The sequence below is a fragment of the Triticum dicoccoides genome, chromosome 1A (assembly GCF_002162155.2).
Source record: "Triticum dicoccoides isolate Atlit2015 ecotype Zavitan chromosome 1A, WEW_v2.0, whole genome shotgun sequence".
In the NCBI taxonomy this organism is placed as follows: domain Eukaryota; kingdom Viridiplantae; phylum Streptophyta; class Magnoliopsida; order Poales; family Poaceae; genus Triticum; species Triticum dicoccoides.
The window spans coordinates 490,636,557-490,651,559 of NC_041380.1; the positions used below are offsets into that span (position 1 = coordinate 490,636,557).

Here is a 15,003-nt window from a genome sequence, read left to right on the forward strand (position 1 = left end):
TGGAGTTGGCCTTAACCAAAACCAAGATTCTTTGTTCATGCCCAGTCAAGAGGAGAAAGTTACTCGAGATTTCTTGGACAAGGAGAGAGATGGAGGGGGAAAGGGCAACCATGAGACATAAGAGAAACTCCAACGCAGTGACCAAAATTGTCCACCAGTGTTTGTTTGCGTCCGCTCAGATAAAAATCAAGGCCCAACACGCAGACCCATTTCCATTTTCTGTTCGCTCCGTCTCCACTTGGAGACTAAAATGGGTCCGAAGTGGATACAAAGCGGAAATTTTTTGTGTCCCCTTCGTCTAGCTACGTCTGCTGCACGTCGATGTTGGCCCATCTGTCATCCAAACAAAAGGGCTCGCTCACCCATCCTACTCCTTTCTCTCTCCTTATTTCCTCTCTTTCTCGCTCACCCACACTGGCACATAGCATAGCACGCCCTAGTGCGACGCAGCCGGGCACACCGATGGTGCGGCAGCTCTTCCTCCGGTGGGATCTGACGCAGTGACCATGTCGCCGGGGCAGGAGCAGTAGTAGTCAGACACGCCTGCCTTCCTTGCTCACTAGCCAACTAGCCCCGCCGCTCCCGGCCTCGCCTCGCCTGCGCCCAGGCCGCGCTCCTGGCCGTGTTCACCTTGTCACGCCTCTCGCCTCTCATGCGCCCAGTCGGCACTGCTAGCCCCGCCTCGCCTCCCTGTGCCATGCTCGACCTCGCCTCCCCCGCCCCCGGCCGACGCTGCTAGCCGCGCCCGACCTTGCCGAGCTCGCGTGTGGTGGCCATGGGTGGCTGCCGACCTCCCCTCTCACGGGACGGGCACGCCCGGCCATGCCCGTACTCGCCTAGTCGGTGCTCCTGGCCTCGCCTTGCCTCCCCATGTCACGCCCAACCTCGCCTCCCCGCACACGACTAGCTCTCTTGGCCACGCGCGCCTAGTCTCGTCGAGCCCGCGCGCGGTGGCCATGGGTGGTTGCCGATCTTCCCTCTAACAGCGCGGGCGCCCTCAGCCGTGTACGCTCCCATGCCCGCACTCACCCAGCCGCTGTGCTCGAGCTCCGTGGCGTGGGTCAGTCAGCGGCTACGCGCGGTCACAGAGCGCGTGTTGTGGCATGCGGGAGCTCTGCATCTCGCGTGCGTCGCATATGGTGGCCGGTGCTAGTGAAGCCACTACAACGAGATGCGGATGGTGTGGGAGCTCACGGCTGCGGCGAGGCGGGAGCTCGCGGCAGCGGGACATGTATCAGGTGCAGGAACTCAAGGCGGCGACGCGGGAGCTCGAGGCAGTTCACCCACCAGGTGTTCGACGGAATGCTGGGGCAAACATGTCACAAAATGTGTCCACCCCGTTGGGTGCACCGGCCGACCCAAATGAAAAAACGGACATGACCGAGCGGACTGGCGACCCAAACGGACAAAATAGATATCCTTTTGGGTCACCGTGTTGGAGTTGCTCAACTCCAATGCGGCGACCCATTTTGTCTGCGCATGTCCATTTGGGTCGAAATGGATATAAAAGTCAGCCCAACACGCAGACCCAAACAGACATGCGTCCACTTTTTGTCTGTCGCGCGACCCATTTCAAGCCCAAATTTGGGCCTCGTTTGTGTTGGCGCAGACATGAAACGGAAGCGTGTGACGCCCGCCTACTCCTCCTCTGGCCTGTGAGTCGGTGGCACATTGGCCATTCCATCTTCCTCATCGACAACAAGCACACCCGGCCGCCCCACCCGTTGTCGCCGCCTAGTTTCGATGCACATGCCAGCCGTCTGCACCCACATACATCCCCCACAACACGCCACCTTCCAACGTCATCACCACCATCGCCTTGCCCCACCGCCACCGCAGCATCCCCGACGTCGCTGCCAGCACCACCTTGCCCCACGCCCAACCCTACCTGAAGCACACAAAGCACGGGGACCTCGCTTGCCGGATGCCGCCACGCTTGCCGAACGCCGACAGAGCCTGCTACTAAGTCATGGGGAGTCATGACGCTCTTCACCGGCCAGCTTCTTTGACGACGCCCGCAAGTTGTTCGACGGTTTGCCCGCAAGGTACAAATGGACTCCACCGACAATTTTTTTCCACAATTTTATTGGCGACTCGGATGATTATTCATCTGACGATGAGGAATTTGTGTCTGCTATGCTGGTCGTCCATGACCACCTTAGTAAGCAGCGGCTGATGTTCCGGGGCTTGATCTCAGGGCACACTCTGGCGTTGAATCGCAACCGAGAGAGTGGTCATTTCCTACTCTGGAAGGACTACTTCGAGACCCCCAACACGCTCTTCAAACATCACCTATTCCGGAGCCGTTTCTGTATGTCTAGAATGTGTTCAACCGTATCCGGGAGGGGGTGGTAGGAGTATGCCCTTGGAAAGATTGGCTTCTCCTCTTATCAGAAATACACTGCAGCTATTCAGATGCTTGCATAGGGAGTTCTCGGTGATCTCATTGATTAGTATCTCCATATGAGCGAGTCCACATGCCTAGAGTCCATGTATAGGTTTTGCAAGGCTGTGAACTGTGATAGCAATGTTTGGCCTGAGTACTTGAGAGAGCCAAATGCTGCAGATACAGTCCGGTTGGCGATGAATGCCAGCAGGGGCTTTTCGGGGATGCTTGGTAGTATATATAGATTGTATGCACTGGGAGTGGAAGAACTGCCCTTCTGCTTGGCAGGGGCAGTATAGGGGGCAATGATAAAGCTTGCGCCGTCATACTCGAGGCTATGGCTTCACAAGATCTACAGATTTGGCACTCTTTCTTTTGCATGGCCGGATCTCACAACAATATCAACATGCATCAACGTTCTCCGGTGTTTGCAAGGCTTGCAGAAGGCAACAGCTCAAAGGTCAATGTTGAGATCAATGGCCACAACTATAACAAAGAATACTACCTAGCTGACGGTATCTATCCTCATTGGACTACTCTTGTGAAGACAATCCCCAACCCTGTAGGAGAGAAGAAGAATACATTTGCCCAAGAGCAAGAGAGTGCTAAGAAGGATATGGAGCGTGCCTTTGGTGTTCTGCAATCTCAATGGGTCATCGTTCGGTATCCTGCCAGAACTTGGAGCACTAAGAAGTTGTGGGAGGTGATGACTGCTTGTGTGATCATGCACAATATGATCGTAGAGGATGGACCGAAACATATCTATGATCAAGGATTTCAATTTCAGGGTGACAATATTGTGCTTGAACATGGAAGAGCGGTAACCTTTGCACAGTTCACGAATTTCATCATCAAATGCGTGATTGAAAAACTCACGTTCAGCTGCAAGATGATTTGGTTGAGTATATGTGGGTCCACGTAGGCAACCAATAGATGTATCCACTATCTTTTTTTAAACGTATTTGAGATAATTTAAATTTTATTTGACTTGGAAACTATGAGATATTTATTTGGTTGAGATATTCGTATTTTTTAAAATTATGTAAATTAAGATCAAATTTTCGTATGTTTGCAGAAAAATATGATAGACCGTTCGCGAGGACGAAAATGCTTCCTTGACTTAACGCACGGCGGATCCAAACACAGAAGAAGACGACGAGCAAGCAACCAACTTATAAATGAAAAAAAGCAAGCGGACAAAACGCGTAGGAGTTGCTCCAGTCCAGGGGCTGCCGGGCTCCGTAGACTGCAGTGGCCGTTCTCTCATCTCCGCTTGCTCAACACAGGGCTGGTGCCTTGGTGCTTGGTGGGGAGTTGCTAAGAATTTTGGACAAAGCATGTCTGATGTGGCCGCGCGGCTTCCTCTTGCGTCTTCTCCTCCGCGTGACCGCCGGCGCCACTGCCCGCCACGCCTGCGCGCGCATCCACCCGCTCCTCGTGAAGTCCGGCCACGCTTCCGACACTCGCCTCGCCACCGCGCTCGCCGACGCCTATGCCAAATCCGGCCTCGTCACGCACGCGCGCAGGGTGTTCGACGAAACGCCGCACAGGGACCTCGTTCTCTGGAACGTCATGATCTCCTGCTACTCCTCCCATGGCCTGCTGCTCGACTCATGGGCCCTCTTCGCCTCCATGCGGAGGAACTCCGGCCTCTCGGGCGACGGCTTCACCTTCAGTACCTTGCTGAGCGTCCGCGCTCCTCCTTCTTCCTGCGGCCACCTCCTGGGGCTCCTGGCGCACGGCCTTGTTCTCAGGCTGGGCCTCCAGCTGGACCTTGTCGTCGCCACCGCGCTCCTCGACATGTATGCAAAGTGCGGCCGGGTCGCTGATGCTCGACGGGTGTTTGACGCCATGCTGCTAAGGAACTCTGTATCCTGGAATGCCATCATTGTCTGCTATGGCCACCATGATGGAGGCAAGGAAGCACTGCAGATTTTCGTGTCCATGCTCAGGAATGATGATGGGTGCTGTTGTCGGCCTGACGAGCTCACGCTTGCCAGTTTGCTTAGTTCCTGTGCCAACATGGCAGCTGCCTATGAGGCTACCCAGCTTCATGCTTATGCCCTCAAAAGGGGCTTCCAAGGATTTCTGCAAGTAGCCAACGCTCTGATCATGGCCTATGGTAAGAATGGTTTTCTTCAACAAGCAACACAGACATTTGCTGCCATCCATAGCCCAGACATAGTTTCATGGTCATCCATGGTTTCATCTTTCGCCTACCTTGGGTGTGCCAAGAGCGCAATCCATGTGTTTGAAAGAATGCTCCAACAAGGCGTGCGGCCTGATGGCATTGCGTTTCTTGGAGTTCTTTCTGCCTGCAGCCATGCTGGACTCATTCAACATGGCCTAAAGTATTTTCTTCTAATGACGACGGACTACCAAATTGATCCATGTCCACAGCATCTTGCTTGTCTGGTTGATCTCCTAGGGAGAGCTGGCAGGGTTCAGGAAGCCTACAACATTTTACTCAACATCTCCTGCCAAACAAACACTGATGTAATTGGAGCTTTCCTTGCTGCCTGCAAGACACGAGGCAACATTGAGTTGACAAAGTGGGCTGCTGATAGGCTACTCGGTCTGGAGCCAAACGAGCCAGCAAATTACGTGCTTATATCTAACGCTTATGCTGCTGCAGGAGCTTGGAGTGAGCTTGCAACGGTAAGAAGTCTTATGAGAAACGTGTGCAGCAACAAGGTGCCTGGTTGTAGCTGGATAGAAATAGGTGGAAAGGTTCAGACATTTGTCTCCAATGATATTTTGCTCCAACAATCAACAAATATGCGACAAATGATGGAAATTCTTGTTACATTCATGGAAAAAGAGAGCAATGATGATACTCTTTGTAAGGATTCAGAATTTATTTCAGAACGGTTTTGATGTCTCAATAAAAAAAATATTGGTTAAACTGACATCTGCAATATATTGTGTCTGACATTATCAATGTGGCAATTGAACCATTCTAAGGTAACTTGAAGATTTCCTTATTACATGGTAGTTACATCATTTTACCATATATTTTCTTTAAACTGAATGGATTGCCAGAATTTCCTGGAACAGGTTATCATAAAGACGAAGATAGGATACTAGAACCCTCGGGAAGGCAGAAAGTGGTCTCTTGCTTATGCAGTTATGCTTATGTATGTATGTCAACAATCATATATTTCTGTTGAACCATAGATTTATCTTGCAGTGGTGTAAATCGATTTATTATTTCTCATGAATCTCCAGATGTTGTGCTAATATGAAAAGGTGAGGAGGGTTAGCAGGTAGATGAGGTGATCCATGATCCTAATCCACCGCTTCTATCCCTGAGATGGCCACGGCTGACAGTCATGTTAGAATATTTCTCGCTGCTGTGAGATGGTGGAGCGAACACTAATCAGTATGTCGCTCTCCCCGAGCTCCTCTCTTCCGAATGTCACCTAAGACAGCATGGCAGCAACTTAAGCAGCAGATTAGTACCCCACGAATTGAGCACTCTTAACTCGATCGACCATTAATTGACAGACGACCGTTCTTATCTCAGTCATCATAATTGACAGACGATGATCGTGACCATGATGACTCTCTCTTGTGTGTGTGCTTGATGCTTGTCGTCCTTCGCCCATACTGTTTTCTCAGGGGAGCTTGTGGTGCTCCATTTCTGGCTGGTTGCTGGAGGTTGGCGAGGCAGGTTCAGATCTGGGCTTTTAGTGCGATTCAAGTCTACAGGATTCAGATTTTATTTCAGAACGGTTTTGATATCTCAGTAAACATATATGTGGGTTAAACTGACATCTGCAATATGGTCTCAGACCCTACCAGTGTGACAATGTAACCATTTTCAGGTAACATGAAGATTTCCTTATTACATGGTAGTTACATCATCTCACCATATATTTAAACTGAATGGATTGCCAGATTTGCCTGGAACAGGTTATCATAAAGACAGATAGGATACTAGAACCCTCGGGAAGGCAGAAAGTGGTCTCTTGCTTATGCAGTTATGCTTATGTAAGTATTTCAACAATCATATATTTCTATCGAATCATATATTTCTATCGCAGTGGTGCAAATCGATTTATAACTTCTCATGAACCTCGAGATGTTGTGCTATAATATGAAAAGTGAGGAGGGTTAGCAGGTAGATAAGGTAATCCGTGATCCTAATCCGCTGCTTCTATCCCCGAGATGGTGACGGTTGACAGTCGTGTTAGGATATTTCTCGCCGCTATGAGATGGTGGAGCGAAGACTAATCAGTATGTCGTTCTCCCCAAGCTCCTCTCTCCCGAATGACGCCTGAGACAACATGGCAGCAACTTAAGCAGCAGATTAGTACCCCACAAATTGAGCACTCTTAACTCGATCAATCATAATTGACGGGCGGCCGTTCTTATCTCAGTCATCATAATTGACAGACGATGATCGTGAGCATGATGACTCTATGTGTGTGTTCTTGATGCCTGCCGTCGTTTGCCCACACTGCTTTCGCAGGCAAGCTTGTGGTGCTCCATTTCTGGCTGGTGGCTGGAGGTTGGTGAGTCAGGTCCAGATCTGGGCTTTTACGCAGGCTGTATTGTCCACGCATATGACTCTGGTATTACATCAGGGGCTAATCTGGAATGTAAGTGTTGGGTTCAAGTGAACATGAACCCAATGAGTTTTTCTTAAACTGACTAAATTGCTACTTGGTACTTAGCACCGTGTGTCACTAGTTAGTTTGACCTCATACTTTTACTGGGATGAACCCAATACGAAATTTTCCTGGCTGGCTATTGCGTATTGACATCATGCAAGCATCTCTTATTTGGTGCTTGATGGGAAAGCTATGGGTTTGGCTGCCCTATCCTACTATTCACTCTGGAAGTGGTTGGCTGAGGTATATCAATCTGCCTAACCCCTACTTTTACTGTACTACCAATTCTAGCTTAAATTGCTTTCAATCTTCACATGACCCTAAAGAAGCGGGAGACACAGTCAATATGTCTGCGGTAGAGTCCACAACCGATATGCACGAATTCTATTTCTAACTAAGGATTGCCATCTTTTACAAGATGAATTAATTCATTTGCATACATTTAGATATTAATAGGACACACAGTACAACACTCATCAATGGTGCCTATGGTTTTCATTGATGTGTGTGGTCTTTTGCTCTTTATTTCCTGGTGGGGCAAAGGATAAGATTAAGATTTCACGATGTAGAAATGATGTAAGTATATGATAAACACAGATGAATTGTCTGTATGTGGGAGTCCAAGAGATCATGGGGATCTACCAAGTGGGGACGTGCCTATTGTCAGCCACTCATCCATTATTTGTCAGTCACCGCAGCAAAAGGACATGAGAGGCACTCGTCGACCTCTACCCTGCAACATACGTCAACTTGGTCCCAGCCACAATGTTCAACCAACCGTAGCTAGCTGGGCCAACTTGCCTATTCTTGGCACAATCTCTGGGGGTGTGTTTTCTTGTAATATTTGTAGGTTGTATGTGTTGAAACTAGTTAAGTACTTTGCCTTTCTAGTCTTTTCTAAGGATTACAATTTGTCGCGTGTGCATGGATGATCGCTCACCGTAATTTGTGTAAGTTCCGACGCAGTTGTTGCATGTATACAAGGTTTTGTGCTTGAAAAGAAGCAAGTTTGCTGGTAGAGCGTAACGAAATCCTGTAGCACACATTCATCTTGTGATGTAGCTTGAAAACTAGAGTTGGTCATAAACAGTTCCAGATTGCTTCTGTTCTTTTGAAACATGTGTAATTTTGCACTACATGTTGTGTACAAACAAAGCGCTTCTAACTTTATTTTATTTTATTATAAAATAAGAAGTATATATGGCTGTAATGATTCTCCACGATATAGATGGCAAATAAACTCAGTTATGTATGCTTTTCAGTTTGTCTACTTCATTTTTTTGGGTGAAATTGTTTGTCTACTCCTTTAATTGTGACACATGCATTAGCTATACAAGAGGTCACTGAGTCTATGATGCAGCACTCGTCAACAAATAGTCCATAACTTTTACTGTGTGACAACGTGCATGGAGCCGGATTGTGTGTACGAGTCTGGTCCCTTCTGGACATCTTCGCAGTTAACTGTTTCCTCAATCTGAAACGTGAAATAATGCATCATTGATTGGTTCTCATCTTATCTCACTGGGTAGTGGCCGCACATTTCTTTGCTCATTTGTAACCTGGTTCGTGATGGGACCACAAACTCTGGTTTTTACGTGTATATGACGCGGCGAAATGTAATGCGAGTATGTGAGTAACTGCTTCGGTGTACCTTATGTACTATGCCCATCCTTATTTGTGTAGAGAACAAAAGTCGAATTGTCTAAGTTAAATATTTTAACTACATGTAAGTTTAGATGCCTCATCCATTCAAAGGAATTTCATTAACTATTGACTAGTTCTCTTATCCCATATATTGACCTAGGCTTGGTTAAATCTTCGCCGCCAACCAACTAATGTGAACACAAATCAATGTGTCAACTATGGCGTGCTTATCTTTCTTTAGTCGTCACTTCGTTTTGTCATGTCAAAGATTGAAAAACCATGGACATAACACATAATGAATTGATTGGTATCATTCTCATGTGTTTGATACTACCTACTTAGAGATGCATCCCAAATTTGGGGGAGATGGTTGCATCATGTATGACTAGGATGTTGGGAAGCACAAATTGGGGACTGCTTCGAGGCCATACACATACAAACGAGGTAATATTTCAAAGATCTTAAGGTGCCTTGTGTGTACCATTGGATCAATGATAATAAGTCTATGCTTAATTTTGCGTCATAGAACTTTGCGAAAAAACTATCAATTGGGGTGGTCCTTTTCCTAGAGATATGGTGATAACCATGGAAAAATACTAAAGCACAAAATTGTCTCTGAATTCACAAAAAGAAAAGTCATTGTAAGTCGTGAACAACTTTTGGATATACCTTTTTGGCCGCCTATCATTAGCTCTCTTTCTTCTTCTCCCTTAAATATGTCGACCTCAACTCCCACACCGCGTGAGGGAGAAAAGGATAGAAAGAGAGAGAGAGATAGAGGGAGAAAATGTGCCAACTGATGAGTCCCTTGCTTTTATGCATGCACCAACTAATCATAGGATTGGGCCATAAGCATTGGTGCTCGGTGATGCTTCTCCTCTTAGGCCAGTTTGGAAATGCGGAGGAACAAAAAAATATAGAAATACGAAAGTAGTTCACATGAAAAACAGATGAATGAGAAACACATAAATTTTCACAGCGAGCCGGTTGTAACGCAGGAAATGAGGAAACACAAGAACTCTAAATAAAGTACCGAACATGTGATCTTCGAAGAGATAAACATGTTTATGGTAAATTTCTTGCTTATTTTAATCTAAAGCCACATGTAGCACAATATGTAAATAATTTTTTTTGAACCGGGCATTACCCCTTTTCATTACTCTCATAACGGAAATAACATCAGTTCAACATGACCACCCAGAAAACTTAGAAAGGGGAAGCGGGCTCAAAGCATCGCTGGGAAACCCCACGACAAACACCCGTCATCGGGCAGTTCATCATGGGGCGAAAACCCAACGACACCAAAGCATCCACCAACCCAGCGACACCAATACGTAAATAATTGTTCACAGTGATTTCTAAAAACAAAAAATCACACGAAACAGGATAGCATAATGAGTTTAGATGGGGCCCACATGGCATAGGCGGATAAGAGAGAGAGACCCCACGTTCTCGACCACAGCGGTATCGTGCTTTACCTTATCTGCCGCATTCCCTCCAACTCATGTTGTTATACTGAGCAAACCAAAACTTATTCGTCTCGAAATCTGCACCAGATCGAGCTCAGCAACGCGAGCCGAGCCGGAGGCGTTCGTCTGCCCGGGGTGGCGCCATGCGGATCCGTCTCTTCCTCTGAACCGGGCAAGCGCGAGCCGCCTTCCTCCTCGTGCTCGACGGCGGCGACGAGCGTCGGTGGCGGCACAGCACAGTCCAGCAACGAGCAGGTGATTCGGCGCCCCGCGACGAGTGCCCGAAGGCGACCCTCCGTCTGTCTAATTGCTTGCTTGACGCTTGATTTGCCTCGGGCGTACACGGCTCAACTGTACTCTGTCTTGCTATGATCTTGATGGTTCCTAGTACACCTTTTCCCTGTAAAATTGAGGTATTTTCACCAGAATCTCCTACGCTTTCTGCAGGGTTTCATGTAGGGGAGGGCAACCTGTTCCCAGCCCTCGATTTCCGCCGGAGCGTGCGAAGTCCAGTCGGCAGCAACGGCGACGCCGGTGCAGGCAGCCGCGGGCACGGCAATGCCGGTTCCTCTTGCCCCTTACCCAACTCCTCCTGTGCCCTTCACACCACCCGCTCCCAATGCAGGTATGGTCGCCGGCTGGGTACTGCAAGCACGGAGACGGCTTTGGCAATCCTTTGATGCTCCCCTTTTTTGTTTTTTGAGAAACTATTATTTTGATTGATGTTTCTTGGCTACCCAGAAAACCAAGATGTTAACGGCATAACGCTCTGGCTTCTTCATGATTTTTGGACTAAAAAGTCTATAGGAGCTGATTTTTCATCTGCTATTTTTGTCTCCGAATTTCTGATAGAACAGAATAAGCCCGAGATATCAATTAACCCGTAGATGTTTCTCTGCTGATTTTGCTGTTGCAATGCTTTTCTGAAATGTAACTTTTGGTTATTGGTAGGTGAGCTTCAGCAGCTGAAATCTCGTAACTAAGGTCCCATGCTTGTGCAATTTCAGGAGCTCAAAGCCAACTTGTCTGCTCTGGGTGCCGGAATCTGCTCATGTATCCTGCCGGCGCAACGTCGGTCTGCTGCGCAGTTTGCAGTACGGTGACCGCTGTTCCGGCTCCCGGTATGCACATCAATCTCATTTTGCTCATCAAGGATTTGTAAGTAATGTGGCAGCTGAACATTGAGTTCCATATTTACAAGATTATTATTAAAAGTATAGAAGACAGTAGTGTGCATTCTAATCGACTGTGACAAGTTACATTAGCTGGAAACTATCCTCAAGTGCAGTTCTCTGAACATATTTTCCACCCTGATTCGGTGTAGGGACTGAGATGGCGCAGCTAGTTTGTGGAGGATGCCACACTCTTCTCATGTACATACGCGGCGCCACAAGTGTACAGTGTTCTTGCTGCCACACTGTCAACCTGGCAATGGAAGGTACATCGACCAAAGCTTCTCTCTCTCTCTCTCTCTCTCTCTCTCTCTCTCTCTCTCTCTCTCTTCCCGGGTTGCAAGTGGTATATGCTGCTGGTTTTGATTCCCTTTTCAAAACGATGTTGACATTGATTGGTGTATGTAAAATCCTCCTTCTGAGCAGAATGTGTTCTGAGGTTGGAAAAGCTCTAGCAATCAGTCGATAACCGTTAACATCGTAAAATTGGCTTATCCTGAAGTCGCACTCATCAAAATTGGACAGTAGGATGTATGCATTTGTTGTGATGCAGAAAACAAAAGGTTTGACAAGGATCTCCCGGATCTACCAAAAAGTTTGATCAATATCTCCTAGTTTTACTATAAGGCTGACAAACATGTCCTACAGTTACTACTGAACGATTCACAAACACAAAGATTGAAAGATACCACTAGCATTGGGTCCTGACTTCTGAAGATGCTCCACAGGTTCTAAGAACTCAGAAGGATGAGTGCATAGAGCTGATGTGTGCTCATCAAATCTCAAATACTCTGAATGACAAATTCTATCTTGTGCTTGGCCGCAGCGAATCAGGTTGCGCATGTAAACTGCGGGAGTTGTCGAATGCTGCTCATGTACCAGTATGGCGCGAGGTCCGTCAAATGTGCAGTCTGCAGTTTCGTCACATCAGTTGGGGTAAGTGTTCATTATCAGAGCTGTTAATCCTAGCACGCGACAAGAGCATTTGCTCTTTTTCTGGATTTTTCACATCTTTTAATTGTCATTGCTGTTGAGAGACCTGAATTTCACACCAACCATACCTGAAATGTGTTACTTCTTACCCTTTTCAGGCATCATCAGGTGCAGAGCAAAAGCCCAGCAACTGAAGTCCTTCAAGTTCATACTGAAGGCAGCTTCCCGCAATAAGAATGCTTTGAGTGCACATGTATAGAGTTCTTCCCAGAAGCAATCTCTTCCTCCCCTCTCCATTTCCCTCCTTCGTTGGACCTGGCGAGCTTGCAGAATAAACAAGAGTTTTTGGTAATACATAGTGCTCGAAATTCGTCGAATCATCTGTGTAACTGGATCAGACAGATATATGAACCCACCATGTTTATGTTCAATTATATCCTCTTTTACTTGTGTTTTATTTCAGAAATTTTTTCTCCTTGTGGTTATCTGAAGAATTTCTGCCGATGCGCTTTTGTCGTGGCAATTCTTGAACCGAACAATATTATTACGGCCAACATGATCGTGAACAGTTCTCCCCAAAAAAAGAACAGTTCACTAACACATACAAAATCCAAATGATGCATGATTAGGGTGCGCAAACACATCTTGAATGGTGACTCTGGCGCAGAGTTGATGTTGATTGCTAGGGCACAGGATTGGGTTAGTGTTGGGCACCATCTCTCTGACTCTTGTCCAACTCTGAATCTCCGATGGCATCTCCCAGCCAGCGAGCAAACAGCTTATGGTGATACGATGGCATGTCATGCATCTGATCTGAGCCTGAGAAGGACTGTCAGTTCCTGACCACTCTATCAATGGACCCAATTATTGCCAGGAAAGGTGCGCGGAAAAGTTTAGAGAACACAATGATGTAAAGGCATAGATGGTGCTCGGTCGCAGCAGCACTCAATGGTGCCTGCTGCTAGTAACAGTTCAGAGACATACTCGTACTGCTGAATAGCAACATCACTATTCATGGGTTAGAATCATGTGGACCAAAGGAGCCCTAATGAGTCTAGGGGCATGCTGCAGGATTGGTGGGTATCTTAGCTGTTGTTATCTCATGGACCGGGACTTTGTGTGCACCAGGTGCACTGCATCAGTTTATAGTAAAAACTGAAAGATTTTTTTAAGGGGTAAAAAACTAAAAGGAATACAATGGCGTAGATAATACTGGTATCTAATACTATGTCAGAAAAATACAAATCACAATTCACAACACCAGTGGAGATTTTTTAGGCGCTTGCTATTTATCGCGCAGGCTGCTGGGTAGCGACCAATTGCATACCACCTGCGATCGCTACGTTTCATATTGGGCAAACCCAATTAGGCTTCTACGGGAGATTTGAACCTTCCTAGGATGGGTTTTATTGTTATTCTCTTGTTTCTTTTTTCTGGTTTTACATTTATGTTTTTTCATCTCGCGTGGATATTTTCAAAACTAATGAAAACAATTTGAAACCGTGAGCAGTTTTTGAATTCACAAAGATTTATTCAAATTCGTGATTTCTACAAAATCATGAATTCACAAACATTTTTGAATTCATGAACATTTTTTTCAAAATCATGAATTCATGAAACTTTTCAAAATCATAATCATGAACTCGTGGTCCTTCTATTTTAATTCACGAACATTTTTTGAAATTCGTTAAAAAATTAAAATCACATTTTTATAATTACTTAAACTTTTTTAAAGTCATGAACATTTTTTCAATATGGTTTTTTAAATGCACGATTTTTATAAATTAGGAACATTTTTTACTTTCGTGAACAATAACAGATTTTTTTAAAATTCATAATCATTTTTTAAAATCAGAACATTTTTAAAAAATCCTAGAAAAAATTCAAATAATTATTTGTTTTTCAATCCATAAATATTTATAAAATTCATGAGAACGTTTTATTTTCAAAACGCGGACATTTTTCGAAGTTAAAATAAAATCAAAAAAACACTAATAAAAAAGGGGTCTCCATCTGCCCACACATGGGCCGGCCGAAATCATTAGTGAGGGGCGTGCGCGCTTTGTGCTGGGGAGTGGACTAGTCGGAGCCCTACAAACTGGGCCGACCCTGTTTTACAACCGTTGACATTTAAAAAAATCCGAAAAAATCGAAAATAAATTGTGAATACAAAAAAGTTCATGAAATGGAAAAATGGTTCATATATTTTGAAAAAAGTTCAAGGTGATCTGAAAAAAAAGGATCGCAATTTTTAAAAAAGTTCTCAGATTTTGAAAAATAGTTTACTAATTTGAAAAAAAGTTCATCAATTTTGAAAAAAAATCACAAACTTGAAAAAAGTTCACCGAATTCTCAAAATGTTCATGAATTGAAAATTAGTTCATCAATTTTACAAAAAACGCTAGATTGAAAAAAATTGTGCATTTATCATTTATCGAAAAGAGTAAGCATAAAAAATAAGAAAAGGGAAAAATAAAAAAACAAACAAAATCGTTCCAAAAAAGTAAGTAAATCAACTAAAGGGAAGGTAACCAGTCACGTCCAAAGGAGGTGGCTGGGTGGTTATCGTGGCCCCGAAATTTAATTGACAAATTCTATAATGAATAGTACCTAATGCATGGGCTTTAAGTTTGGCTCATCACCGCCTTTCATAAAAAAAGCTACCAATTTTGTTTTCCGAGTTATGATGAATTTTTATGACATACCAAATTCATGTTATATCTATGTGCTAATTTGTTCTTAGTTCTTTAGTACTTTTTGAAAGTGTCAACCGAACTCGGGTG

The 15,003-nt window shown here is 45.5% G+C and overlaps 2 protein-coding genes across 4 annotated transcripts; both read left to right on the plus strand.

Moving 5' to 3' along the window:
- The first annotated feature begins 3,618 nt into the window (after window positions 1-3,618).
- On the plus strand, window positions 3,619-8,079 carry LOC119281642 (pentatricopeptide repeat-containing protein At2g46050, mitochondrial-like). 2 transcript variants are annotated; one of them, XM_037562121.1, is made up of 5 exons: window positions 3,619-5,350; window positions 5,444-5,523; window positions 5,615-6,213; window positions 6,302-6,379; window positions 7,600-8,079. In XM_037562121.1, exon 1 carries the CDS (start codon window positions 3,731-3,733, stop codon window positions 5,261-5,263), a length of 1,533 nt encoding a protein of 510 aa, XP_037418018.1. In that variant the 5' UTR covers window positions 3,619-3,730; the 3' UTR covers window positions 5,264-5,350; window positions 5,444-5,523; window positions 5,615-6,213; window positions 6,302-6,379; window positions 7,600-8,079. The 2 variants fall into 2 exon arrangements, with proteins under 2 accessions (XP_037418018.1, XP_037418014.1); XM_037562117.1 differs by having other exon boundaries at window positions 6,302-8,079.
- A 2,044-nt stretch (window positions 8,080-10,123) lies between these two features.
- Window positions 10,124-12,677, plus strand: LOC119281661 (protein LSD1). 2 transcript variants are annotated; one of them, XM_037562137.1, is made up of 6 exons: window positions 10,124-10,468; window positions 10,563-10,740; window positions 11,123-11,236; window positions 11,440-11,553; window positions 12,114-12,223; window positions 12,379-12,677. In XM_037562137.1, the coding sequence occupies exons 2-6, from the start codon at window positions 10,674-10,676 to the stop codon at window positions 12,412-12,414; spliced, it is 441 nt and encodes a 146-aa protein (XP_037418034.1). In that variant the 5' UTR covers window positions 10,124-10,468; window positions 10,563-10,673; the 3' UTR covers window positions 12,415-12,677. The 2 variants fall into 2 exon arrangements, with proteins under 2 accessions (XP_037418034.1, XP_037418027.1); XM_037562130.1 differs by having other exon boundaries at window positions 10,124-10,370.
- The last annotated feature ends 2,326 nt before the right edge of the window (window positions 12,678-15,003 follow it).

What these genes read in the sequence shown, in the direction of transcription:
- LOC119281642 (XM_037562117.1), top strand. Translation starts at nt 3,731, where the DNA reads ATGTGGCCGCGCGGCTTCCTCTTGCGTCTTCTCCTCCGCGTGACCGCC.
- LOC119281661 (XM_037562137.1), top strand. Translation starts at nt 10,674, where the DNA reads ATGCCGGTTCCTCTTGCCCCTTACCCAACTCCTCCTGTGCCCTTCACA. An exon ending in GACCGCTGTTCCGGCTCCCG is followed by an intron (nt 11,237 to 11,439) that starts GTATGCACATCA and finishes GATTCGGTGTAG; the next exon opens with GGACTGAGATGGCGCAGCTA. An exon ending in GTTTCGTCACATCAGTTGGG is followed by an intron (nt 12,224 to 12,378) that starts GTAAGTGTTCAT and finishes TACCCTTTTCAG; the next exon opens with GCATCATCAGGTGCAGAGCA.